Source organism: Typopeltis vanoorti, chromosome 13 (assembly GCF_054136105.1).
Source record: "Typopeltis vanoorti isolate ZY-2024b chromosome 13, IOZ_Tvanoo_1.0, whole genome shotgun sequence".
In the NCBI taxonomy this organism is placed as follows: domain Eukaryota; kingdom Metazoa; phylum Arthropoda; class Arachnida; order Uropygi; family Thelyphonidae; genus Typopeltis; species Typopeltis vanoorti.
Genome location: NC_143561.1, coordinates 106970201 through 106994116, shown reverse-complemented (window position 1 = coordinate 106994116; position 23916 = coordinate 106970201). Strand labels below are relative to the sequence as shown.

General features: G+C 34.6%; 1 protein-coding gene across 2 annotated transcripts in view; it reads left to right on the top strand.

Moving 5' to 3' along the window:
- The window catches only part of yrt (erythrocyte membrane protein band 4.1-like yurt), a 226205-nt gene that overhangs the window by 97110 nt on the left and 105179 nt on the right, over positions 1-23916 (top strand). For both annotated transcript variants that reach the window (XM_090402474.1, XM_090402473.1), the window contains exons 4-6: positions 3723-3801; positions 15678-15775; positions 21974-22094. In XM_090402474.1, the coding sequence (XP_090258600.1) occupies positions 3723-3801; positions 15678-15775; positions 21974-22094 (298 nt within the window). The remainder of the gene's footprint in view (positions 1-3722; positions 3802-15677; positions 15776-21973; positions 22095-23916) is intronic.

The window sequence follows — 23916 nt, the reverse complement described above, 5'->3', positions numbered from 1 at the left end:
ATAGTTCATGCGTCAATTTTTTCATTTTTAAGTTAAGATGCACCATGCAAACTTTTCAGCCCTTTTAAAATATGATAATATGGATATATTTAACAGTTATGCATAAATGATTTATTATATATATGGTAATATAGACACTTTTAGCAGTTTTAAATAAAAGGATTTCATATAAAGTAATCATATGAAATTTCAATTTCATATGATTACTTTATTGATTTATTATTTATTTTATTGAGACTTTTGAAATTGCTTTGCTTTTGCTAAGCTTGTAGTGTTTGGAGTTAAATCAGTTACAGAAAGCATCAAACAGTTTTTCAAATTTGAATCAGTCAGTCGCGACCATGGTTTGTTCTTAATTATTTTCATTGATGAAAATGCTTGTTCACATCTGTATGTAGTTCCAAAACGACAGATATAACTCTGAGCAAATTTTCTCAGGTCTGGAAAATGTTCACAGGGCAACGATCGCCAGAAATTAATTATATCAGAAGCATCTGGGAGTGATGGAAGTTCGTTAAATTTAATTTTCAATAAAGAATTGGTTCTGAGATCAATAAGTTTCATTTGTATGTTTCTAGACATCGTCAAAATTTTTTGTTCAGTAAGTGAAAAGGTATTTATAAATGCAAGTATGCAGTCTTCTTCGGCAAAATCGCTAAAACGACTGTTAAAGAACTCTTGCAATAATCTGAGTTTCTCAGTATATTCTGTAAAGTTGCCATTATCTTCAACAGATTCACTATGTTCTTTTAAATGTGGAAATTGACTTAAATCCCCGTTTTCTAACTGGGAGATGAGCAGTTTTAATTTCTTTTGAATGCACTGATGTCATTTACTAAGCTAGGAAACAATTTGTTCTTGTCCTGCAGTTTCAAATTTAGATCATTGAGGTAGCTGGTAACATCAACTAAAAATGCTAAATCAAATAGCCATTTCTCATCACACAACAGGGCTTTTTCCTCATGCAGCTCATCCTTCTCTTCCAGAAAATTACGAACACTTTCTTTCAGCTTCCAAAATCTACTGAGAACTTGTCCTTTAGAAAGCCAGCACACCTCACAATGAAGGATGAGTTCACCATATTCCATATCTAGCAGTTCACAATATTCTCTGAATTCTCTTCTGTTTAACCCTCTTGCTCTAATTTTATTCACACACTTTACAACTGGTATCATAACATGCTTCAAATTTAGAGTTTTCCCACACAGAGATTCTTCATGTATAATACAGTGATACTTTAGTAGAGAATGACCTAAAAACCTTTTAAGTAAAGTTAAAGTCCCAGAAACTCTATCTACCATTGACGGTGCTCCATCATTGCAAACACTGATGAGCTTACTTTTTTTTGCAAAATTTCCCAGAATATTTTTGTATGACTAGGATTTGTTTCATTTTCTCTCCTGCTGTTTAGATCTTCAACAAGGACTATCTTTCTGTTTTATTTGTCAGCTGTCTTCTCTAAAAGTTCCGAAAGATTCAAAAAGTTCCCCCAGTGTGATCATAGGCACAAATAAGTTTTTGTCAATTCCCCATTTAGAAATTTGCCTGCATAACTAATTGAAATTGCTTGCCAATCAGCTGTTTTGTGTTGAATGCTATCACTACTCCCTTTCAATATCACACTTCCTTTTCCTGAGCACTCTTGCCCAAATATAACATTCTATATTAATTTTTTGGCTGGATCTCACTTGTTTCAATCTTCATCTCAGTACCCCGATTATGTCTACTTGGTACGTCTGTAGTCCTTCTGCCAGTTTGACTTCTGTTCATGCTTCTTATGTTCATGATGTCTGTCTTGAATTCTGCTAGTGTTAAAGTTGGTACAGTAGCTGACTTCACTGTTTGCTCTGGTTCCTTGATGAAAACGGGGAGTCTCATTTAACAGGGTGACACTCCAGTAGCATTGAAATTTCATTGTATTGTACCACTATGTTTTTCTGGTTTAAAGCTAATACAGAATACAATTTGGTTAGCTAAGTCCCAGATTGCCAGCCTATCCCTCATTCAGATCTAAAGGATACTAAATGAATAACTGAAATTAATGGAAGTTTGTTCACAGTCAAGAAAGGGGTATGGGCTAGGTTTTTCTCTCACAGAGCAGTGAGTGAGCGAGTGGAACGGTTTGCATTTAGAAGTAGTGAGTGCATCTAGTGAGAATGAATTTTAGGGAAAGTATAATAGCTGGTTTGAGTGATATATTGCCTTCCTCAATGAGTCGTTGACTACTTGGAGGTCTCAGATAATAGTAATATGGGCTTTTTCATTTGAATGTGAGTTAGCAAATCTCATATGGAGGTAGCAGGGTTTTTCCCTCTTGGCAACTTGGGTTTTTCATCCTGTGTTCAGGAAAATCGGCCTTCAGAACACATGCAATTTACAGACAAAAAATACTGTTGGTGGTGATGATGAGTGGTAGTTGTGTGTAGTAGGAGAATTAAGTAGTAAAGGAGACAGATGTGTGTAGCAGAGTGGAGTGGAGTGCCCTCCTGCGATGAGTCATTGGAGGTGTCACATAATAAGAATAGTGATACCCCATTAGTAGGTATCACTATTAATTAATATTAAATGTGTATACCATGTGAAGATGAGGATTGGACATTAGGTCAGAATTCCTAATTTGGATTTCAACATTCCTTAAAGATTATGTGAAGGTTTTCTCCCAGTTATCTAGCTTTGACTCTTAAGCTAATCATTTTATTTTATTTTTTTTTGTCAACTTAGTTATATTTTCATCACTGAAAAATAATTTTTTTTTATATATTTAAATTTAACAGATGATTGTTCCACTCTCAAAATTGACTTAAATGAAAATAATCAGGTTTTTATTTACATGCATATTATTATCATTATTATTATGATACTTTATTTACATGCATATTATTATCATTATTATTACTGTGACACCTCCAGGGAGTCCAAAGATTCATATATACAGACAAATCAGCCCTTCATAACACACACAATTTACAGACAAAAAATACTAGTTGTGGTAGTGGTGGAGGTGGGCGGTAGATGGCATTGATGGAGATGATTCGTAGTAGAGGTTCGGTGTAGTAGTTGAGACAGTTGTAGGTGTCCTCCCGCGATGAGTCTTCAGACTCTTTGGAGGTGTCATGAATAATAATAATATTTGTACATAATTTAAGTCTGTTTTAAAGTTTTTTTAGCTTTTTTTAATCCTCCTGTAAATTTAATTTTGTCATAAGTATTGCTTATTGCATTTGTTGTCATTTGAGGAAGATATTTAGATTCATATTCTATTAGTAATGGGAAATATCATTAAGCCAGTCTCCCATTAATTTACATATTTCCTCCTTCAGAGTTGCCAGACTAATTCAAAAATGCTTATCTGTAGATACAATAAACATGTATGCCAGTAATCTCTTCCTTGCAGATTGTGGCAAAATAAGTGAGTTGCTAAGTTATGGTTGACCCCAGAGAAATTAAAAATTTACTTTGTGGAAATGATATCTGAAGAACTTGTATAGAACATTGTGCTGAAAGAATAGTTGTTATAATTTATAGCATGCATGCATTGAAACAAAGTGCAGTTGGTCTTTCCTTGTTAATCGCCCTGAATAATTTTGTAATGTAAGGTTATATAGCCAATTCACAATTCTGTTTTTTTTTATGTAATTTAATAAATGATGGACTGAAAAATATTTTGTTCATGTATTTTCAGCTCTTCTAAACATTTTTTTTTTTTTTTTTTTTAAATATAGTAGGTCCTCCTTTTACATTTCGTCTCAGAGTGAAGTTTTACTCGTCGGAACCAAATAGTTTACGGGAGGAGCTCACAAGGTAATCATAATTTTTAAGATGTCTATAAATACTGTATTATGAAATAGTTTTGGATCTGTCTTAAGCCAAATGGTTGGTTATCCATTAGCATATTCTCTTTCCAGGCTTCATGTCTACTCCAGGTGATATAGATCATAACTGGAGGATGCATTTTACACTGCAATCTTTGATCTTATATCTTTTGACAGAATAGTGGTGGAAAATGGGATGACCTTAATAATCCTGATAAATCCCTTCCCTTAGACTAACTACTCTTTCCACATTCCTGATCTTGAACCCACTCAGAAATCCTTCCTCCTATCTGAACACATGGTATTCGCATCATTTCTAACTAAAAATGCTGCATATGACTTACGTGAAACCTTAGCCATTCTCTATACCTAGAAACAAGGTCACAACATTACAACAAATTGTAATGTTGCAGAGTATCATCACAAAGCTGCAAAATATCATCACGAAGTAAAATCTATGTTTAAAACGTCAAAAAGCAAAACAATCACCTAATGTAACTCCCACTCACGGAATGCTGCTAATCTGTAGTTATTAGTAGTGTGGGTACACTAATTGACTGAATTTTCAGGCCTACAGGAGGCAGGTTGTTGGTCTCACACTAAATAATGAAATTCATCTCCCACCTATGGCATTCACGAAACATCTGTCATTGGTAGGATTAGAATCTATATCCTATTGATTAGAGGGTGGATATATTTAACCACTCAGCTAACCAGGCTGTTACTGTCTTCTGCTTTTATCAAGAGGCAGACATTGCAGCCTCTACAAGTTCAAGTATTCTTCCTCCTTTCTGTGCATCTTGATAGTATCACACAACATTATCAGAGATATTTAAAATATACTAATGTTAGTGATATATATATATATATATATATATATTTTTTTTTTAATTTTATTTTCATAATTGTGCTTTTTTGATACTCTTAACACCAGACCTTCATGAAGTTAACTGATTGTAGGAGGTACACACACTGTCAGGCAGTGCATTCCATTCACCAAACACTCTCCATGCATAAACAACCTGCTGCCTACTTCCTTACTCACAGCTACCTTATCATATCCTCCTCCTATTCATGAGACTTTGCAAATTGCATTTTCTCAGGACAGGAATCTGAACAAATCTGTATGCACAATAATTCATGGAGGTCTAGTCTTAATGATACCAAAAAGCAAAACTGTGAATACAATTGAACCACAGCCTCTTTATTTCTACATGCCAGTCCTCATTTGCCATAATCCGATGTGATGACTTCATAACGCATGCAGTATGATCCCTGACCTTTGGGTTCTTGTCCCTTACCACTTCCAGATCTCTTGTCCCCTCAACTTTAAAAATTCCCTCATCAAGTATACATCACATCCCATTGTTGCCTATCAAATTTCAGTACCTCACACTTTGCAATATTGAACCAATAGTTCCACTTGCTTGCCAACTCATATAATCTATTCAAGGCCACATCTACTTGAATCCTCATTGTTCTTCCCAGATTTGCATCATCTGCAAACAGTTGAACTTTCCTCAATATCATTAATGTACAAATTAAACAACAAATACCTCAAAACACCTTGAGGCAGGTTCTTTCCTAGTGACTTTCCTCTTTCAGGATACCACACACCTTTCCCCAACTTGCCGACACCTACCTGACAGCTAGTAACCTATCCAACTCGCTAATCTATTGAACATTATAATTTGTTGTGTGGCAGTCTATCAAAAACATTTACAAAATCTAAGTATACCACTGTATATGCATCTTTCTCTCTCTGTGACCTTCTTTTAACAAACTCATGCTGACAATAGTAGAATACTGCTATTATCAACCCACTTCTCTATCTTAGCTCTCACTAACCACCCCAGCCCTTAACCATATATAGATTAATCTTATTACCACCTTTTGCAAAGTGGAACAATTTTCGTTTAACGGTTTGCGTGTTTTATTTAAGTCTTTCAAAGTAATTAATTACTCTAGACCAGCGATTTTCAACCAGTGTGCCACAAGAGGTCTTCAAGTGTGCTGCGAGATTTGTGAAAACAAATTAATTGAAAGAAATAATGTTGTAATTTGCGCATTTATTCCTTTGAAGCTCCCAAAAAAGGATAAATATTATATTAATATTTATCCTTTTTTAAATTACTATTATTAATATCTGCTGTATGTAAATCAATCAAAATTATGCCTATTTTTTGCCAGATCATCAAAAAAATTAAAAGAATATATTTTTACTGTGCTGCAGAATTTTAACAATTAGTCTAGGTGTGACGTTATGAAAAAGGTTGAAGATCACTGCTCTAGACACCTAAAATCTTCAGGTTTCTTGTCACCTTTATTGTCTTTGATTCCTTTTATAGTATTCTCTTTCCTCCATTTCTAAGTTTTTGTCAATATTCTCCAGAAAATTTTGTCACCTCCTTGATGTTTATCTTATTCTTACTCAATTTTTCTCATGACTTTTGTTCAGTTACTTTTACACATAGCTTAGCTCTTGCATTTTTCTCTGTATTGTTTTAGGACATTTGCTAGGAACTAGGAATAATGTTTGCCTTGCTGAATACAGATTAACCTTATTACCACCTTTTGCAAAGTGGAACAATTTTTGTTTAACAGTTTGCATGTTTTATTACTACTGTTCACATAAAAGATGTTCAACTTTAATTCATTTTAAAACTTTCTTACATATTGTTCTTTTCAATGTGATTTTCATTTTTATGCTACTTAAAACGAAGTAATTACTTCCAGTTTCAAATCCCCTGTATATTCTTTATCCTGACCCAGCCTGAAGATATTACAATAAGAGCCATTTGGGGCTTTTCTTATTGATTTATGTTAGAACATGGTGGTGTTCCAACATAAAATATATCAATAATGACTAGTCCATATCCTGAACAGAAATCCATTATTATTAGCCATGTCCTTTTTCTTTATTTTGACAAAATGTTTCTATATGTGTGATTGGATTTATACCCTACTCTGCTGTTTGGATCTTCAACAAGGAATTTTTTTCTTTTTCAGCTGCCTTCTCTAATGACTCAAAAATTTCCTCCTCTTCTTTCTTAGGAGAATCTTCTGTGAAATCATAGCCACAAATAAGTCTCATTGTCCATTTTTCCCATTTTGAAGCTTGCATACATAACTCTACTTGAAATTGCCTTCTAATCGAGAAGTTTTTCATATTTGGTGTTTAATGATATCATTACTTCTTCCTTTCCTTGATCATTGTTGCTCAAATATAACATCCTAAAATAACAAAAACCAAAAACAAGGTATGTACAAAATTTTTTCCACCTCTTTTATTCTGCCATATTGCACTTCTATACTCATCCATAATGCTCTAAAAATATATATATACCCCTTTTTTGAGTAATGCTAGCCAATGTATTAAAATAAGGGACACTCCTAAACAAAAACAGGCTATAATAGCCATAATTATATTAATAGTGTTTAAGAGGAGTAACATGGGAATTTTCCCAGAAACTATACTTAATTTTTATTGTGTTTGTAACCATAAAACCTGCAACCATTGGCTCTGTACTCATACCCCCCCTTCTTCCCCCTCCGTGACACAAAATACACTTTAATAATAAGATCGTTTTAGTACTCGCTCCAAACACTAGGCAATGTCATGGGCTCACGTCATACTTTCAACGAATGTATATAACCTTCACAAAAGTAACCTACCAGAAAACCATCCTCACATACACCGCGCAAAAAATGCACATAACATTCCTCAAGAATTGCCTACATCACAACGTCATGGCAAGCTTTGCTACAGTATGCAGTAACTGCTCCATTTCCAGGAATAAAAAAATTTGCTACCGAGCTTCACGTGCACTCATAAAGCAGGCCATACATGACAGATTCAGAAAGAAAAATCAAGCTTATTCATACATCCACAATACAAAACATAGACTGAAAACCTTATTGACCCCAAATGAATGAGCAGTTTTCTCTGAAAGTACTCAAACACACATCGACTACGTGCTGTTAACTGAAGCTCGACACACAAAAAATGGTATGCCTTAACAGGCACAAAATACATAACACATACTGTTCCCAATCTTTCAGACACCACCGCCTCACGACCCACACATGACAACTCCATCAAAAATCTGTCACACCACATCCTCACACCCGACGAAATCACCATCCTAAACAAAGGACTAAACTTTGCGATATCCCCTAAATACGTACCGAAAAAAGACATCATCATCGAAATCCAAGCAAAACTTGAAAATGACCCAAACAGAGACACAATATTCCAAAAAATAAACAACATTATAAATAGCAAAATAATAGTAAAACCCAACATTACTCCCAACTTACAAAGAGCCCTTTTATCCTTAAAGAAGAACCCAGATATCATGATCACAAAAGCTGACAAAGGAGACACTGTAGTCATCATCAACAAAACTGATTACCACAACAAAATAATGGCCGTCTTAACGACCAACACACCTACCAAAAAATCCACAATGATCCTACTCCCGACCTCATAAAACCAATAAACAACACCCTACACACCTTAAAAAGTGGAACAAAATAAATAAAACCACAATGAGACACACAACCCCCCCCCCCCCGCACTACACGCACACACCCCCCTTATGTTCGGGGAACATCAAAACCCACAAAAACGGTTATCCGATATGACCCATAGTCTCCTACAAGAACACCACCACAGCTCCTTTATCTAAATTTGTTGCCAAACTCATCAAACCACTACTAACAACATCTTTCTGTATGATCAAAAATACGGACGACTTATTCTGGAAAATAAATAACACTACTCCATCCCATGATGACATCCTCGCCTCACTAGATGCAACTTCTTTATACACCAACGTGGATGTCCCCAGAACATTAGACATCGTACGCACACTTCTCACTGAGGACCACACCCTACACACACGCACAAAATTAACACCAAATGACATCATTAGCTTGATCAAACTCACAATATTCGCCAACTTCTTTAAATTCAACAACTCCTTATATGTTCAAATTTTCGGTCTCCCAATGGGCCAAAACATCAGTGGACATCTAGCAGAATTATTCCTGGCACACATTGAATCACTTCTACTCCACCCGTCCCTTCCCCCTGGCATCACCTTTTATGGCAGATACGTAGACGATATTCTATGCATTGGCAAACCCTCACACACATCTCCACCTTACAAACATCCCTCAACGATTATAGCAACAGACTACAATTCACCATGGAAACAGGATAGCTACGAAGATATTCCACAAACCCACACATATCGGAAACTACCTCCATTTCAATTCATACCACCCATATTCTGTCAAAAAATCAGTCATCCTATCACAATTTATCAATGCTTACAAATTCTCAACCAACAACAATTATCTTAACATGGAACTAAAGTATTTAACACAGGTTTTTAAAAATCGCAACTACCCCACACATCTAATAAATTACGCGAACAATACGACAAAATCCTGTCTTAACAATAATACTACAAAACAGACTTCCCGACACATGTGGTCATCAAATTGCCATACATCCAAAACACATACAAAGCCTACAAATACATTTTCAAAAACACGGACTATAAGCTAGTATTCACCACGAACCAAAAATTAGCAACTCTCCTAAAACCTACTAAATCTCTCACTCACAAAGAAATATTCGAACACCACAACGTAGTCTACAAATTTCCTTGTCAAAAAGACTGTGACGTCACCTACACTGGCTCTACAATTAGGTCTTTATGGACTAGACTACAAGAGCACTTCAGGGATTGCAATATTCCCATTCCGGAATATCTGAACACAAAAAAAATATCGCAACATCAAAAAGAAAAACAAAACACAGAGTACAGGGAAGACAGAGATTGCAGCTCATTCCCTTGAACTAAAACATACCTCCCAAATCGACAAGGCCATAATCATAGACAAACAAGACAACAAAACATTGCTTAGAATATCCGAAACTATTGCCATAATATGCGATGAAAATTCTATCAATGTCCACCGCATTAACACTAATTATGTCCACATGGTACTCTTCCAGTTCTTCTGCAAGTTTGATTTTCTTACTGTTGATACTCCTTATATCAATGATTCCTATCTTCAATTCTTCTGGTGTTGTGTTTGTACTAGTAGCTTACTTTTCACTGTTCTTCCTGGTTCTGTGAAAAAAATACAACTGGAGTCTTGTTTAACTGGACAATGCTCCAGGGGGCATGAAATTTTACTATATTGTACCATCATGTTATTTTGGTTTAAGCCAATAAGAATACAGTTTGGTCAACTCAGTTCCAAATTCCCAGCTCATCCTCTGTCACTCAGTATCCAGATGTATGTGCACCACGAGAAAGTGAAGATAGGACATTACATCAGAAGCCGTGGTCGATTCTGCACATTCCATAAAGGCTATGTAGGCTAACTTCTCTCAGTTAACTGGCTTCATCCCATGTGATTTCCACTTGATAAAATCTTTTCAGATTTTGGCTGGAGAAAAAAATTAAGATTGAGGTTGAATGGTAATAACTGATTTTGATTAGCAGCCATTCTTTCATTTGAGTTTTTAAGAATGATTTTTATGAAGAGGCAGTTTCCTTTTGTATTCAAGAGGAAGAGCTGTTTTAGAGTTCCAATTGATTTGTTTCTTCTGAGTTGCTTAGGCACAAGGCCTATATTTCATCTTTGTTTTTATTCTGTATCCATTTCATACTCTAATTTCTACTGATCACTTCATTTGTTGGAAATGTTTTTCTGTCTTGTGTTGTGTCAGTAATGTATACCATTTTTTGATACTGGTACATAATTGGCTTATCAGTTAAAATACCACATTTCTCTGTGCTGTGATGGTTTAATTTGATAGCTATCACAGCTGATTGACAGCTGCAAAGTTTTTGGACTTGCTTTCTAAAACAAAAGGTGAAGTATGTCCAGAAATTTTGTTCTATTCCATTTGAAATATGAACAGTTTGTTGATCTCATTAAGTATTGTGAAAAGCAGCATAGTTTCATTATGTTATAGAGAATCAATCTATAATAAACTTGTCATCCACTTAATTACAACTTTGGACATAAATTGGGGACTATCTGTTCAATCCACTCTACAGACACTTTGCAGAATATCTTGCATACTGGAGGAGAAGAGGAGGGTGAGCATATTGTTAATTCATACGCTTGGCTGTGTGCTTAATTCTTTCACTGGAAGACAGTTGTATATAGAGAGTAATCGTATAGCTCTGTAAATGGAGGGAAGGAATAGCTTCCTAGTAATTGACACTTTCAGGTACGTATCAGTTTTGTCCAAATCCTGTTCTGCTGGGTGACTGGGCTTCTAATTTCTTTTGTCCATAATTGGCCAAAATAGGATATTTTCCTTTTGAAGTTTTTGGTATACTTGTGATATTATCAAACATGTTTTCATGCAAGTTAGACCTGTTGTTCTTAATTTGTAGTCATTTAATTTATTAATTGCTTGGTTTTTCACAATTATCTATGTTCACAACATTTCCCTGGTCAGCCTGTATAGTATTATATATTATCCCATATTTGCATGGGTGTGTATTCTTTCATATTTGTAATACCAGAGCATTGGTGGTTTCTCATGAAATTGAAATTCAACTATGCAATCAAATCAGTAACCATTACTAAAGGAAATGAGTTGAGGTTACAAACAGTAGTAATTCCTACAACATATTAGAAGAACCTCTTGGAAGTTTGTGGCCTGTTTACAAATTGCTTAGCAGTAGTTCAGGCTACATTAATTAAATGCTTTAGTATTAACTAATGTGCAGTATGATTATAAATGTTAATTGCAAGGTAAATAAGTTATTCAGCATTGTTAAAGGCATGATGTAAATTTACACACAGAAGAACAGACCTAGTGATAAACATGAACACTTATATGAAGACGACTGAAAACATTGTTAAAAATTATCTACAGACATGAAGAGATCCAGCATGGAGATCTTGGCAAACTCTTATTCTGTAGACTTCCTTCTGTATCCTGAAGGAAGTCTACAGAATAAGATTTTGCTGAGATCTCCATGCTTTAGACATTTCAGAGAGCTATGTCTGTGTTTAACAGATCGAAGGAGTGATTGTATCCTAATGAAAAAAAAAGAACTTCGCTAATTTTATATTCTCTGAAGATTTACTTAACCATAAGTAACTGACACATATAAATGCTTGCCAATTATTTATTATGACATGGGGAAAAAATATATATTGACAAGATATTATATTCTTGTTTTTATCCTTTATCTTAATATGAGCATACAAGTTGGTACACATGAAGCAATACTACAACTAGACTCCTTATGTGTAGAGGAAGATGAATTCGTGTTGAATTACTCTTGTAACTTAAGGAAGTGTGCTGTGCAAGAAGAATTCAATATGAATCGAATTGCTTTTGTGCAGCACACTTCCTTAAGTTATGTGTGCAATTGCAGTTACAAGAGCAATGAATTGAATAACAGCATACTTCCTGTTATTTACCTCTATATACAAGTACCCTTAGTTGTGTGTTTAAACTTTTTTTTTTTTTTTGCTTATTATTTGAGCAATGGAAAAATAAAGAGCAAAAAAAATTTTAATTTCTTCTCAAATATAATTTACTTTGTAACCAAGCATAAATAAACATTGGTATAATATATGTATGATATTTGTGTCTGATACTTATTCAGTCAAGAGTGTTTCCCATTTTGTGTTATGTTTTTCATCATTCCCTTAATATAGTCTGTCGTTTCCATTTTTCCCTAACTGGTTTGCTGCTGTTTGTGGTTGAGGTCTAGAAGTGGCATTAATGCACCAACTATAAAACCTGTGATTTAAGAAAGATTTCGGTAATTGGACCACATGTTTATTAAGATGAATAACAAAAAATAAAAAAAAAACCGACAAGTTTTGTAAGTCATTTGATTTACATCTTTAGGGGTCAAAGGTAACTAAAAGTTTAAACAACAAGAAATGATGAAATTACTCAAAATAGTTCATTCTGTACAGTTGTGGCCATCTAACTGTTCATTAAATTAAATATCCGAATGCAGATTCAGTGCAATGCTAAGTTTGAACAATGCTGGATGCTGTCACATTCTGTTGTTCACATTCACATTGTCCGAGGTCTGACTTGGGGATATTTTTTATCAGTGCTGACCAAACTTGGTGTAGAATTAGGCCTTGGTTTTTGTTGCATTGCGTTGGAATTCTAAGCATGTTTGCAGCTTCTTTAAATTTTTCTTATGTAACAATTTTTTTCAGTGTAAGACATTGAAAAATTTTTGTTTGTTTTTTGCCAGAGTACATTATGGCCGATGGAAGTAGTACAGTATGCTAGGCCTGATTTCTGTTCTCTTCTTTTTTGCACGTCTTTTTGGTGTTCGTTCATGCAAATTTCCCCTGATCTTCCGGTCTGGCTTACGTAGCAGATGCCACAGGAACAATGAATTTTATAAACACCTGGGTTTTTTTAAAGGATGATGTGGAGGTTTTGGGGGATGTGGAAATCTTGAAATTTTTTCCAGAGGTAGAAAAGCAACTTTGATGTTGTTTGTTTAGTAATTTGGCCATTTTGTCTGTAACATTCTTGATGTATGGAAGCGTGATTGCATTCTTGAAATTTGCTTTTGTGAGATGCTTGTAGGAGGTGTGTTCAGGATTCTTTTTATTGTCCTAGGTTCATAACCATTTTTTTTTTTTTTGAGGATCTGTGTTAAATATTGAAATTCTTCATTTCTCTGTTTTTCTGTGCTGGAAATATTATAAGCTCTGTCCCTCAAGGTTTTAATTAAACTTATTTTTTGCGAGGGGGTGGTGGTGTGAGGCTGCATTAAGAAATCTTCCTGTGTTGGTGGGTTTTCTATAGATGGAGAAGGATAATTTATTATCTTTTTCATTGACTTCTATTGGGATATCAAGAAAGGGAAGTTTTTTATGTTCTTCTTGTTCCAAAGTAAATTTTATGTTGTGTATATTATTCAGGCAATCTTTGAAAGCAGTTAGTTCTTCTGTTGTTTCTGGCCATATGACGAAAATATCGTCTACATAGCGTAGCCAAATTTTTGGTTTTTTATGATAATTATTTAAAGAATTATTTTCAAAATGTTCCATATATAGGTTAGCTAAAGCCGGGGAGAGGGGGGGGGATGCCCATAGTCAGTCCTTTTTGTTTCCAAAATTTGTCTTGATTCATGAAAAAAATATTTTTTATACAATGTTTATAAAGTTCTATTATGTCTGGAAGAAAAAGGTCTTCAAGGAGATTCACTGTTTCATTTCTGGAAACATTTGTAAACAGGTTGATTATATCCAAACTTGCTAAGATGTTTGAAGGTCCTATGGATATATCTTTTACTTTTTAATAAAATGTGCACTGTCCTTAATGAAAGATGTTGTTTTTCCTATGTGTGGTAAAATCATGTTGGCGAGGTGTTTTGCCAAATTCAAGGTTGGAGAATCTCTTCCATCCACTATCGGTCTTAAAGGAATACCTATCTTGTGTATTTTTGGTACACCATATATTCTTGGAACTAATGGGTATTTTGATTGTAGAGTTCTTTTTAGTTCTTCAGTCCAATTGGGTATCTTTTTAACTAGATCATTGGTTTGTTTACAAATGTTCCCAGAAATGAAACAGTGAATCTCCTTGAAGACCTTTTTCCTCCAGACATCGTAGAACTTTATAAACATTGCATAAAAAATACTTTTTTCATGTATCAAGACAAATTTTCGTTGGGAACAAAAAGATGGACTGTCTATGGGCTCCTCCCTCTCTTCACTTTAGCTAACCTATATATGGAACATTTTGAAAATAATGCATTAAACAATTATCATAAAAAAACTGAAAATTTGGCTATGCTATGTAGATGATATTTTCGTCATATGGCCAGGAACAACAGAAGAACTAACTGCTTTCAAAGATTACCTTTCAAACGCCTACAACCTGTGATTTGTTTCCTTTGGTAGAGTGGAAAATTTCATCTTAGCCCCTTATCTGAGTCTAGTTAATTTACTTGCAGCTGAAATTCTATTATACAGCTGCAAGTAAATTAACTAGACAAATTGTTTGTCTTAGACAAGATTCAGACCCAATGTCTGTTTGTTTTTTCAGTGGTTATATATTTTATTTCTTTGATAAAATTGTTTACAGAGTAAAGAAACTGTAATCACTGTACTTACACAACAAAGCATAAACAGAATTTTGATTTCTGTGAAAATCATTCAACTTTTAAATAAATATAGGGGCATTCCAATACAAAATGCTAATTTCTTCTTGCAAAGCACTGCTATTTAATGTGTTTTTTACTAGCTTTCTTTCCCAGTAAATCCACAAAATTGTTTTGAATGATTCTCTTTACAGGATATTCATTTGTATTTGTCTTAATGGGTGCATATCACAATCTTATTTTATGATTTGCTGTTTTGAATATGTTTTTTTTTTAATATATATTTTATAGATTATTTTTCCAAATTTCCTTATGCATGTAGATCATTTCAGAATATTAGAATCACTGCACTTCATAAGATATTATCCTGGGGGGGGGATTATCCACTATAAGGTAGTACATATGCATCCAACTCTAATGTAAATGTTCTTCCCAGTGTGCATTAAATATGAGTGTTATGAAATACCACTATAGTACTGTATTGATAGTCCAAGTTCTTATTTGTGGGATTGAATTAATAAAATACAAAGTAGAAAATAAATATATATATAAAAAAATGCACAATATTCCTCCAATTTTATGGGATAAAATTATATTTTTAGTTTGAATTAAGTTTGAAAATTTTGTTTAACTTTTAAAGTATAGTGGAATAATTTTTTATTTTAATAAACTAATAAATAATGAAGTATGATTCCATTTGCTTAACTTAAGGACTTTCTTGCAGGTATTTATTTTTTCTACAGTTAAAGCAAGATATTCTCTCAGGAAAGCTGCCATGTCCTCATCAAACTACAGTTGAGCTTGCCTCATTTGCTCTTCAGTGTAAGTGCTATGTGGAATTTTTAAAATGTTCTTAACAACATTAAAGCATAAATTAACTCAAGAAACTTGAGTGTGTGTGTTAGTGATAAATAGAAATTTTTTTTAGGTTTTAAAGCACACTGGAACATGTAGCTTCCTGTTCACAGTTGGAAGATTGAATGTGATCTTTGGTTATAATTCTGTTTTACATTGTGAACAACATTAATAAGTGCATTTTATATTAAGGTAAAATGCTCTTTGGATGGTGGGCAGAAGAATTGCATTTAGTAATCATATAACTAAACACATTAGAAACTGAATAACAAGATAACTATGAATGAAATCAAGTTTCAAGTTATTGAATATGCCACAAAACTTAACATTTAGTGCATACCAAATGTGATTGTAATGAAATTATTGAATGTAATATCAGAATTCTATATTTGTTTTTTTTTGGGGGGGGGTCAAATTCTTGCACAAGGAAACAAACTGTATATCAGATATAAAATAAAACAAACAAAAAACTGAATATGTATTCATTGGCATACAAAATTTTCAATGGGTGCTCTCTTTCTCTTCCTCCACCTCAAAAAAATAAGTACCCCATGAATTAAAGTAACTTACTTTGATGGCACCTATCTTCATTTCTGCTGAGTTTGTCCCGGTAGCTGATTTTTCACTGTTCATTCACCTTGATTCCCTGATTAAAACACCAGAATCTTTGTATATCCAGGTGGCACCCCAATTGGCATGATATTTCACTGTGTTGTACCATAATTTTGGTTTGTACTGTAAGTCACTATAGAATAGTTTGGTCAGCTAAGTCACATATTGTCAGACCATCATTCACTCATTGTCCAAGTGGGTGCCTAGTAAGCATGAAAAGATAAGAATTGAATGTGAGATCAGAAGTCCTGGTTGGTTCTCTGCATTCTTTACAGGCTATGTAGAGATCTCCTCCTAGTTATCTAGCACTGACCCTTAAGTTACCTCACATTAGATAAGCACCCAGCAATAATGAAGGCAGTGATGACCTAATTTGAAATGAGTGCAAACAGAAATTGCACCTGCTTTCTTAGCATGGGTGCCTAATGTGAGAGAGAAAATTTTCTTGATGCTCTTTTTTTTCCCCCAACTAATCAGTGAAGTTTTAGTTAGAAACTTGCTTTCCAGTAACAGAATGCACAATGACTCCATAAAGAGACTAAGTATAACATCGTAATTAAGCACTCAACCCTTGGTAATTAATCACTAATGAGTTGTGTGTTTATGTGTGTGTGTATCTGAAGGGAGATAATCAGTTGCTGAAACCATTTGTCTTTGGATTCACTTTTTTTTTTTTTTTAAAATACCAGTTTGGGAGTATTTTGGTTGTTCTTTTTCCTGTTTTACTTACTTATTTTTTTTTAATCTCCAGCTGATTTCCTTTGATGTTTTGTACACATATAGATGCTGTCTACTTTAAGTATTATGAGAGCAGCTCCTGCCCTTAACAGAAACTGCTAAACAGAAACATCTGCTAAGCAGATTACCATCCTTAGTATATCTTTGGTCATCCACCCTTGACTTGAGTAACCAGCTTTTTCTCTAATTGTTCACTGCATGTCATGATGGGTGGCTCCTCTCTTTGAGCTTTGCCATCAATGCAGAAATGTCACAAGACTCTGTCCTATTGCCTACCCTCTTTCTCCTGTATATAAACCACCTACTCTCATTCACTACTAATCCTATCCACAACTTCTCTGATGATAATACACTCCATTCATCCTACTCATTCAACAAACCATGCAGCTTCTCAAACTTTAAGATCATCTACAACCAGAGACTTAAACATCTGATCTCTATACCATCCTTCAATGGGATGAGTATAATCTGGTCACTCTTTGATGCCACCACAATGCATTCTTGCATTTTCTTCACAAAAAGGATCTCAGTATACAAATCACCAGACAAGATCAGATCTCTCTCTCCTTGGACTGACATTTATCTCCAGTCTTTCCTGGCATAAGTACATCACAGCTTCTTCATCCTCTGAAAGAAACCTGGAATTTTTTTCTACTCAAGATACTGATTTTTTACCTGCCCAATACCTTCACAATACTGTTCACATATTTTGGGTGGTACACCTAAAGCCTTCATAAAAGTTCTCACTGCTGTCCAGAGAAGAGCAGTTTGGCTCATGGATGCTCTTGCTCTCTCTCTCTCCTCACTGTCTGTCTTCATGGTTACTGCTCCACTGAGCTGGCAACCATGATTTCTTCACTTTCTGTTGAGCCTGTTAAAACAAGAGTGGCAGCTGCTCAACTCAGTACAGCTGCAATCATTGAACCTGCTTCTTGTTTTCTTTTTTATTCCATCTGCCTCTGTTCTTTGAAACAGCCTTCCTTTTTCATGAAGTGTTCTCAAACAACTGCAACCTTCAACTCTTGTAAAAAATGTCAAACTTCTTTCTCAGTCCTCACCTACTGAAACCTGTTCTACTCCCCACACATGCACAGCATTGAGATGCTGCAGGTTCTACCTCTTGTGTATTAAATATATATATATATATATATATATGTATATATGTATATGTGAATTTCTACCAATATAGAATAGTTATTCAAATAGCAAATATAACTGTACATCTGCAATATAACAAAACAGTAGCATCTTCTACCTTACCCAAATAAAAGTTCCTCACTAAAAAGTGTAGTTAGTAAAAGTTAGCTTAATTGTAAATAATGAGTTCCATTTAAAAAAACACATGCAGTGAGCATTTTCATATTTCATTTAATTACAAGGGGTGCTTAAGGGTCAAAGCTGTATAACTGAGAGGAGACCTCCACATAGCCTTTAAAGGAATGCGGAGAACCGACCAGGGCTTCTGACCTAATGTCCAATCCTCACCTTCTCGTGGTGCACCCTGTTGGGTATCTACTTTGATACTGAACGAACGAGGATGGGCTGGCAATTTGGGATTTAGCCGACCAAATTGTATTCTTATTGGCTAAACCAAAATAAAAAATGATGGTACAACATGACAAAATTTCATGCCGGCTGGGGCGTCGCCCGGTTAAACAAGGCCCCCGTTGTTTTCGCCAGGGAACCAGGGCAAACAGCGAAAAGTCAGCTACTGGAACAAATCTGAAAACAAACCCCAACTCAACATCACCAGAGTTAAAGATCGGTACTATCAACGTAAGAAGCCTGAATGGCAAAGAAATGGAGCTAGCTGAGGAATTAGATAAGTACCAGATCGACATAATAGGGGTGACTGAAACAAAAAAGACCAAAACTGGTGAGATCTTTCTGAGCAATAAATACAAAATGTTATAATCAGGCAATAACAATCAAGGAAAAGAAGGAGTAGCCATAGTATTCAACACAAAATACGAGGCTAATCTTCTTGAATGGCAGTCAGTCTCAAGTAGAGTGATGTGGGCAAATATGGGAATGGGGAACTGGACAATGAGACTTATTTGTGCCTATGGTCCCACAGAAGGTTCTACTAAGGTAGAAGTGGAGGAATTTTTTGAGGCTTTAGAAAAAGCAACTGACACAATGAAAAAGGAAAAGTTGGTCCTTGTTGGGGATCTAAATAGTAGAGTAGGAAATGATTGTGAGACATACAAAAATATTTTGGGAAAATTTGGAGAAAAGAGCAAAGCTAATAATAATGGCAAATATCTGTTGGATTTCTGCTCAGGACATGGACTGGTTATTACTAACACCATGTTCCAACATAAAAATGTGCACAAATTCACATGGAGAGAAGAGGCTAGGAATAAGAAAAGTCTCATTGACTATGTTATTGTTGATAGTGATGTTTTCTTCCTGGTGCAGGACACCAGAGTGTACAGAGGATTTAAAATTGGAAGTGATCACTATTTAGTCTTGAGCAGGATAAAATTGAATTTCATGTTGAAAAGAATAACATGTAAGAAAGTTTTAAAGCGAATAAACGTTGAGCAGCTCTCAGATGTAAACTGTAGACTAAAATACAGAAATATTATTGAAAAGAAAATGAAAGAGTTTGAGAACAGGAATCAAACCTTGGAGATTCACTGGCAAACTCTGAAGGAAACATTGATTGATTCTGCCAGAGAGGCATGTGGTGAGGTTGTGTGCAAAGATAAAAAAAATCAGAACTCCCTGGTGGACACAGGAAGTTAAAGAGGCAGTGAAGGAAAAGAAGAAAGCATATCAAAAGTTCCTGGCAAATAAGTCAGCTTTTACTCTTACAGAATACAGAGACAAATGTAAGAAAGCTAAACAGTGTGTAAAACTAGCTAAACAAAAGTCATGGGAGGACTTTGGCAAGAATATAGAAAATAAATATCAAGAAGGTGGCAAAATATTCTGGAGGTTGTTGATGAAGCTTAGGAATGGAGGAAAGAGTGCTGTAAAAGGAATTAGAGATGCTAAAGGTGAAATGAAAACAGGAGAAAAAGATATCCTTGAAGTATGGAGTAATTACTTTGAAAAACTGCTAAATGAAACGAGCAGTGATGACAGCACAGTGATAAAAAACACTGACAAGGCATGCAGTCAGGAATACATATCCATACTTGAAGTAGAAAAAGCCATCAAAGGCTTCAAATGTGGAAAGGCAGCAGGAGTAGATGATATTCGACCAGAAATGCTGAAGTATGGTGGTATAAGAGTCTTACAGTGGCTGCACTGCATAGTTCAGAAAGCCTGGACAGAGGGACGAATTCCCGATGATTGGAGTAGAGCTCTCATAGTACCCATATATAAAAAGGGAAATAAAACTGAATGTGAGAATTACAGAGGTATTTCCCTACTGAGTGTTCCTGGCAAGATCTATGCAAGTATACTTGAGAAACGGTTGAGAAGAATTGTGGAAGAAAAGCTTGGTGAAGAACAAGCTGGATTCAGGCCAAATAGAGGCTGTCAGGATCAGATCTTCACTTTACGACAAATAGTCGAGAAAGCATGGGAATATAACAAAGATCTGTATTTAAGTTTTGTCGATTTGGAAAAGGCATATGACAAGGTGCCAAGAGAGAAGCTGTTCAATACGCTGCAGTTATATGGTGTCAATGGGGCATTATATCAAGCAATACTTAGTCTTTATTTGAGTTGTGAGAGCAGTTAGAATTGAAGGAAGTACAGGAAGATGGTTTAATGTTAAATCTGGTGTGAGACAAGGATGTACATTATCCCTTCTGTTATTCATTATCTATATGGATCACATTATGAAGGAATGTGGTATTAAACCTGATATCAAAATTGGAGATGTTAATGTCAGCTCTTTGCTTTATGCGGATGATGTTATACTTCTAAATAAATCCGCTACAAGTCTGCAAGATTCTCTGACTAAATTGAATAGCTGTTGTAATAGATATGGTATGAAGGTCAGCAATAAAAAGACAAAGACAATGAAAATAGGCAGAATCATTGAAAATGTCAACTGTGTTGTGAATGGAGAACCTGTGGAACAAGTAAAACATTTCAGCTACTTAGGCACAATTTTTACTGAAGATGGTAAACTAAATATAGAAATAGACAACAGAATCAGCAAAGCTGGTATCGTGGGAAGTCAATTGAATAAATTCATATGGAATAAGAAAGAAATTAGTCGGAACACTAAATTAGCTGTATACAAGACTGTGTTCAAACCAATTTTAACTTATGGATCTGAGAGCTGGGTCAGAAGTAAAACACTTGACCAAAGACTAGAGACCGCAGATATGAGAGTCCTGAGAAAGATTATAGGCATGAACAGATGGCATCAATGGCAATATCATATTAAAAATGAGGATATTAGGAAAGAACTTGACATTGTCAGCATCCAGGAATGCGTTAGCAGAGCTAATCTCAGATGGTGTGGTCACTTAAATAGAATGGGAGAGGAAAGATTAGCAAAACAAGTGTTCTCTGCCAGGTTGGCAGGAAAACGACCCAGAGGAATACCAAGATATAGGTGGATTGATACGGTACAAAGTGCCTTAGACGATAGAAATATAAGATCTGATAATGTTGGCGTCTTGACAAGTAACAGACTGATTTGGAGGAAAATTGTAGATAGGAAGTTAGTAATGATGTAATTTTTTCATGTAGTACTGTCATATCCTGTACACCCCTTGAGGGTACATGGCAGGAATTTGATGATGATGATGTAATCTGAATACTATAATTTTTTGTTTTTTATTCATTGAATTTTCAATTAAAAAAAAAACTGGCATTATTCTTTCTTTTTTTTTTTCTCATTAGCTGAATTAGGAGATTATGATCCAGAACAACATTCTCCAGGATTTGTATCTGAATTTAGATTTGTTCCAGAACAAAGTGAAGCGATGGAAATAGATATTTTCAATCAGTATAAGCAATGCAGGTATGAAAATTTGTTTCAATAATTTTTTTTTTAAATGTGACAGTTTGGATTAAATGCATTTTACTTAGATTGTTTTAAAAATAGTAACCAAAAATAAATTTTAAGCTGACAAGACAAGTTTTAAACTATTTCATCAGGTCTTCATTATTTGAGATATATCTTCATTGTGCAAACTGAGAATTTTTTATTCTGTGTGTTAAATCATATTGGAAATGCAATGTAATATTGCAATTTTTTAGGGAAGTTATTTAAAATATGATATATTTTGGTTAAACAATAACTGTAAATAAATAAATAAAACTTCAGACTTATTTAGTAGTCCTTGAAGAAGAGTCTGCATATTGTTAGGCAAAAAAGAAGACAATTATAAAGTTAATTCTAGTCACCAACTAGAACTATTTCCAAGCCTTTCTGCAGCTGGTCTGCAGTTTAGTCAATCTTTGGACTGGGCAAGTGGTTTTTTTTCCCCTCCTGGTAACATAGATGTTAATGCTTCATCTCAAAATTGCTTATGGAACTTCCATTATTACTTATTACAACCAATAATATGAGTGTTGGACTAGTGCTGATTGTCTCTGTACTCCCTCCTAAAATGCCATTATCAGTGAAGGCCTGGAGAATGTTTGCCCACCCACCTGTGTTTAGAAAGTTAGTGCTAGAGGAACTCTGCCTACTCCCTTTAAGGCATAAAGGCTGTTATTGTTTATTTTTATATATATTTTTATGATTTTTTTTTTTTAATGATTAAATTGAAATATAGGATGAGAATTTGGCCTAAAAACAAGAAAACTAGTTATAATAAATACAGTAGGAAACAAATAATAAATATTGAAACACTTAAGTTTAGTTAGTGTTGATACATTTATTATTGTTTTGGAATAGTAAATTAAGAATCATTGAACAGCTGAATATCTGTTGTAATAGATATTTGTAATTTCGATTGCATCTTTAGTCAGGTGGATGATGATAAAACCACTGTTTAATTGCAGTAGAAACATTTGCAGAGTTTTATTCAGATGTTAAATATGCGATTTAAAAAAAAGTTTGTTCTGTAGAGTAAGGTTCCGATTATCTAGCCCTTGTCAACTCTCAGTAAGTGTACTACACTTGAGTCACACACTATTGAACTTGGAGACAAATGGAATTTTTTTTATAATGGGTGGTTTGCTATAATGAATTTCATTTAATATGCCAGCTGCATTTTGTGGGGTAGGAGGATATATAAACTATATAAAGTACATTTTCTTGTAATTTTAGATTGCGTTTTTTGTATAGTTGTGAAAAACCTTATCACAAATGTCTTCCATTTTTGGCTTCGCAAGGATAGGCACTTTTTACAGCATGTTCCATGACAGCTTTTAATGTTTCTGGCTGCAACTCCCTAATTTCTGCATAAATGTTCTCCTTCAGCTGTTGGATTGTCTGGGACTTGCTCACATACACCTTTTCCTTCATGTAACCCAATAGAAGAACATTACATGGAAATTTGTTTGCAGCTAAGAAAAAGGTACGATCTAGTTTTTTTTTTTCCTCACAGAGCAATGAGTGAGTGGGACAAGTTCACCTGTTGAAGTAGTGAGTGTATTTAGTGTGAATGAATTTAAGAGAAGGTATAACAGCTGGTTTGAGTGATGTATAGTTTCCCTTAATGAATCCTAGACTCCTTGAGGTCTCAGGTAATAATAATAATAATAATATATCTTCTGGTAACTGGTCAGTGGATTTACAGCTGAACATAGAATAGCATTACAGAGGACAAAAGAGAGACTGACTTTCCTTTCTGCTGTTCAAAGGTGCGTTTAATGACATTCCTGCTTTTTTG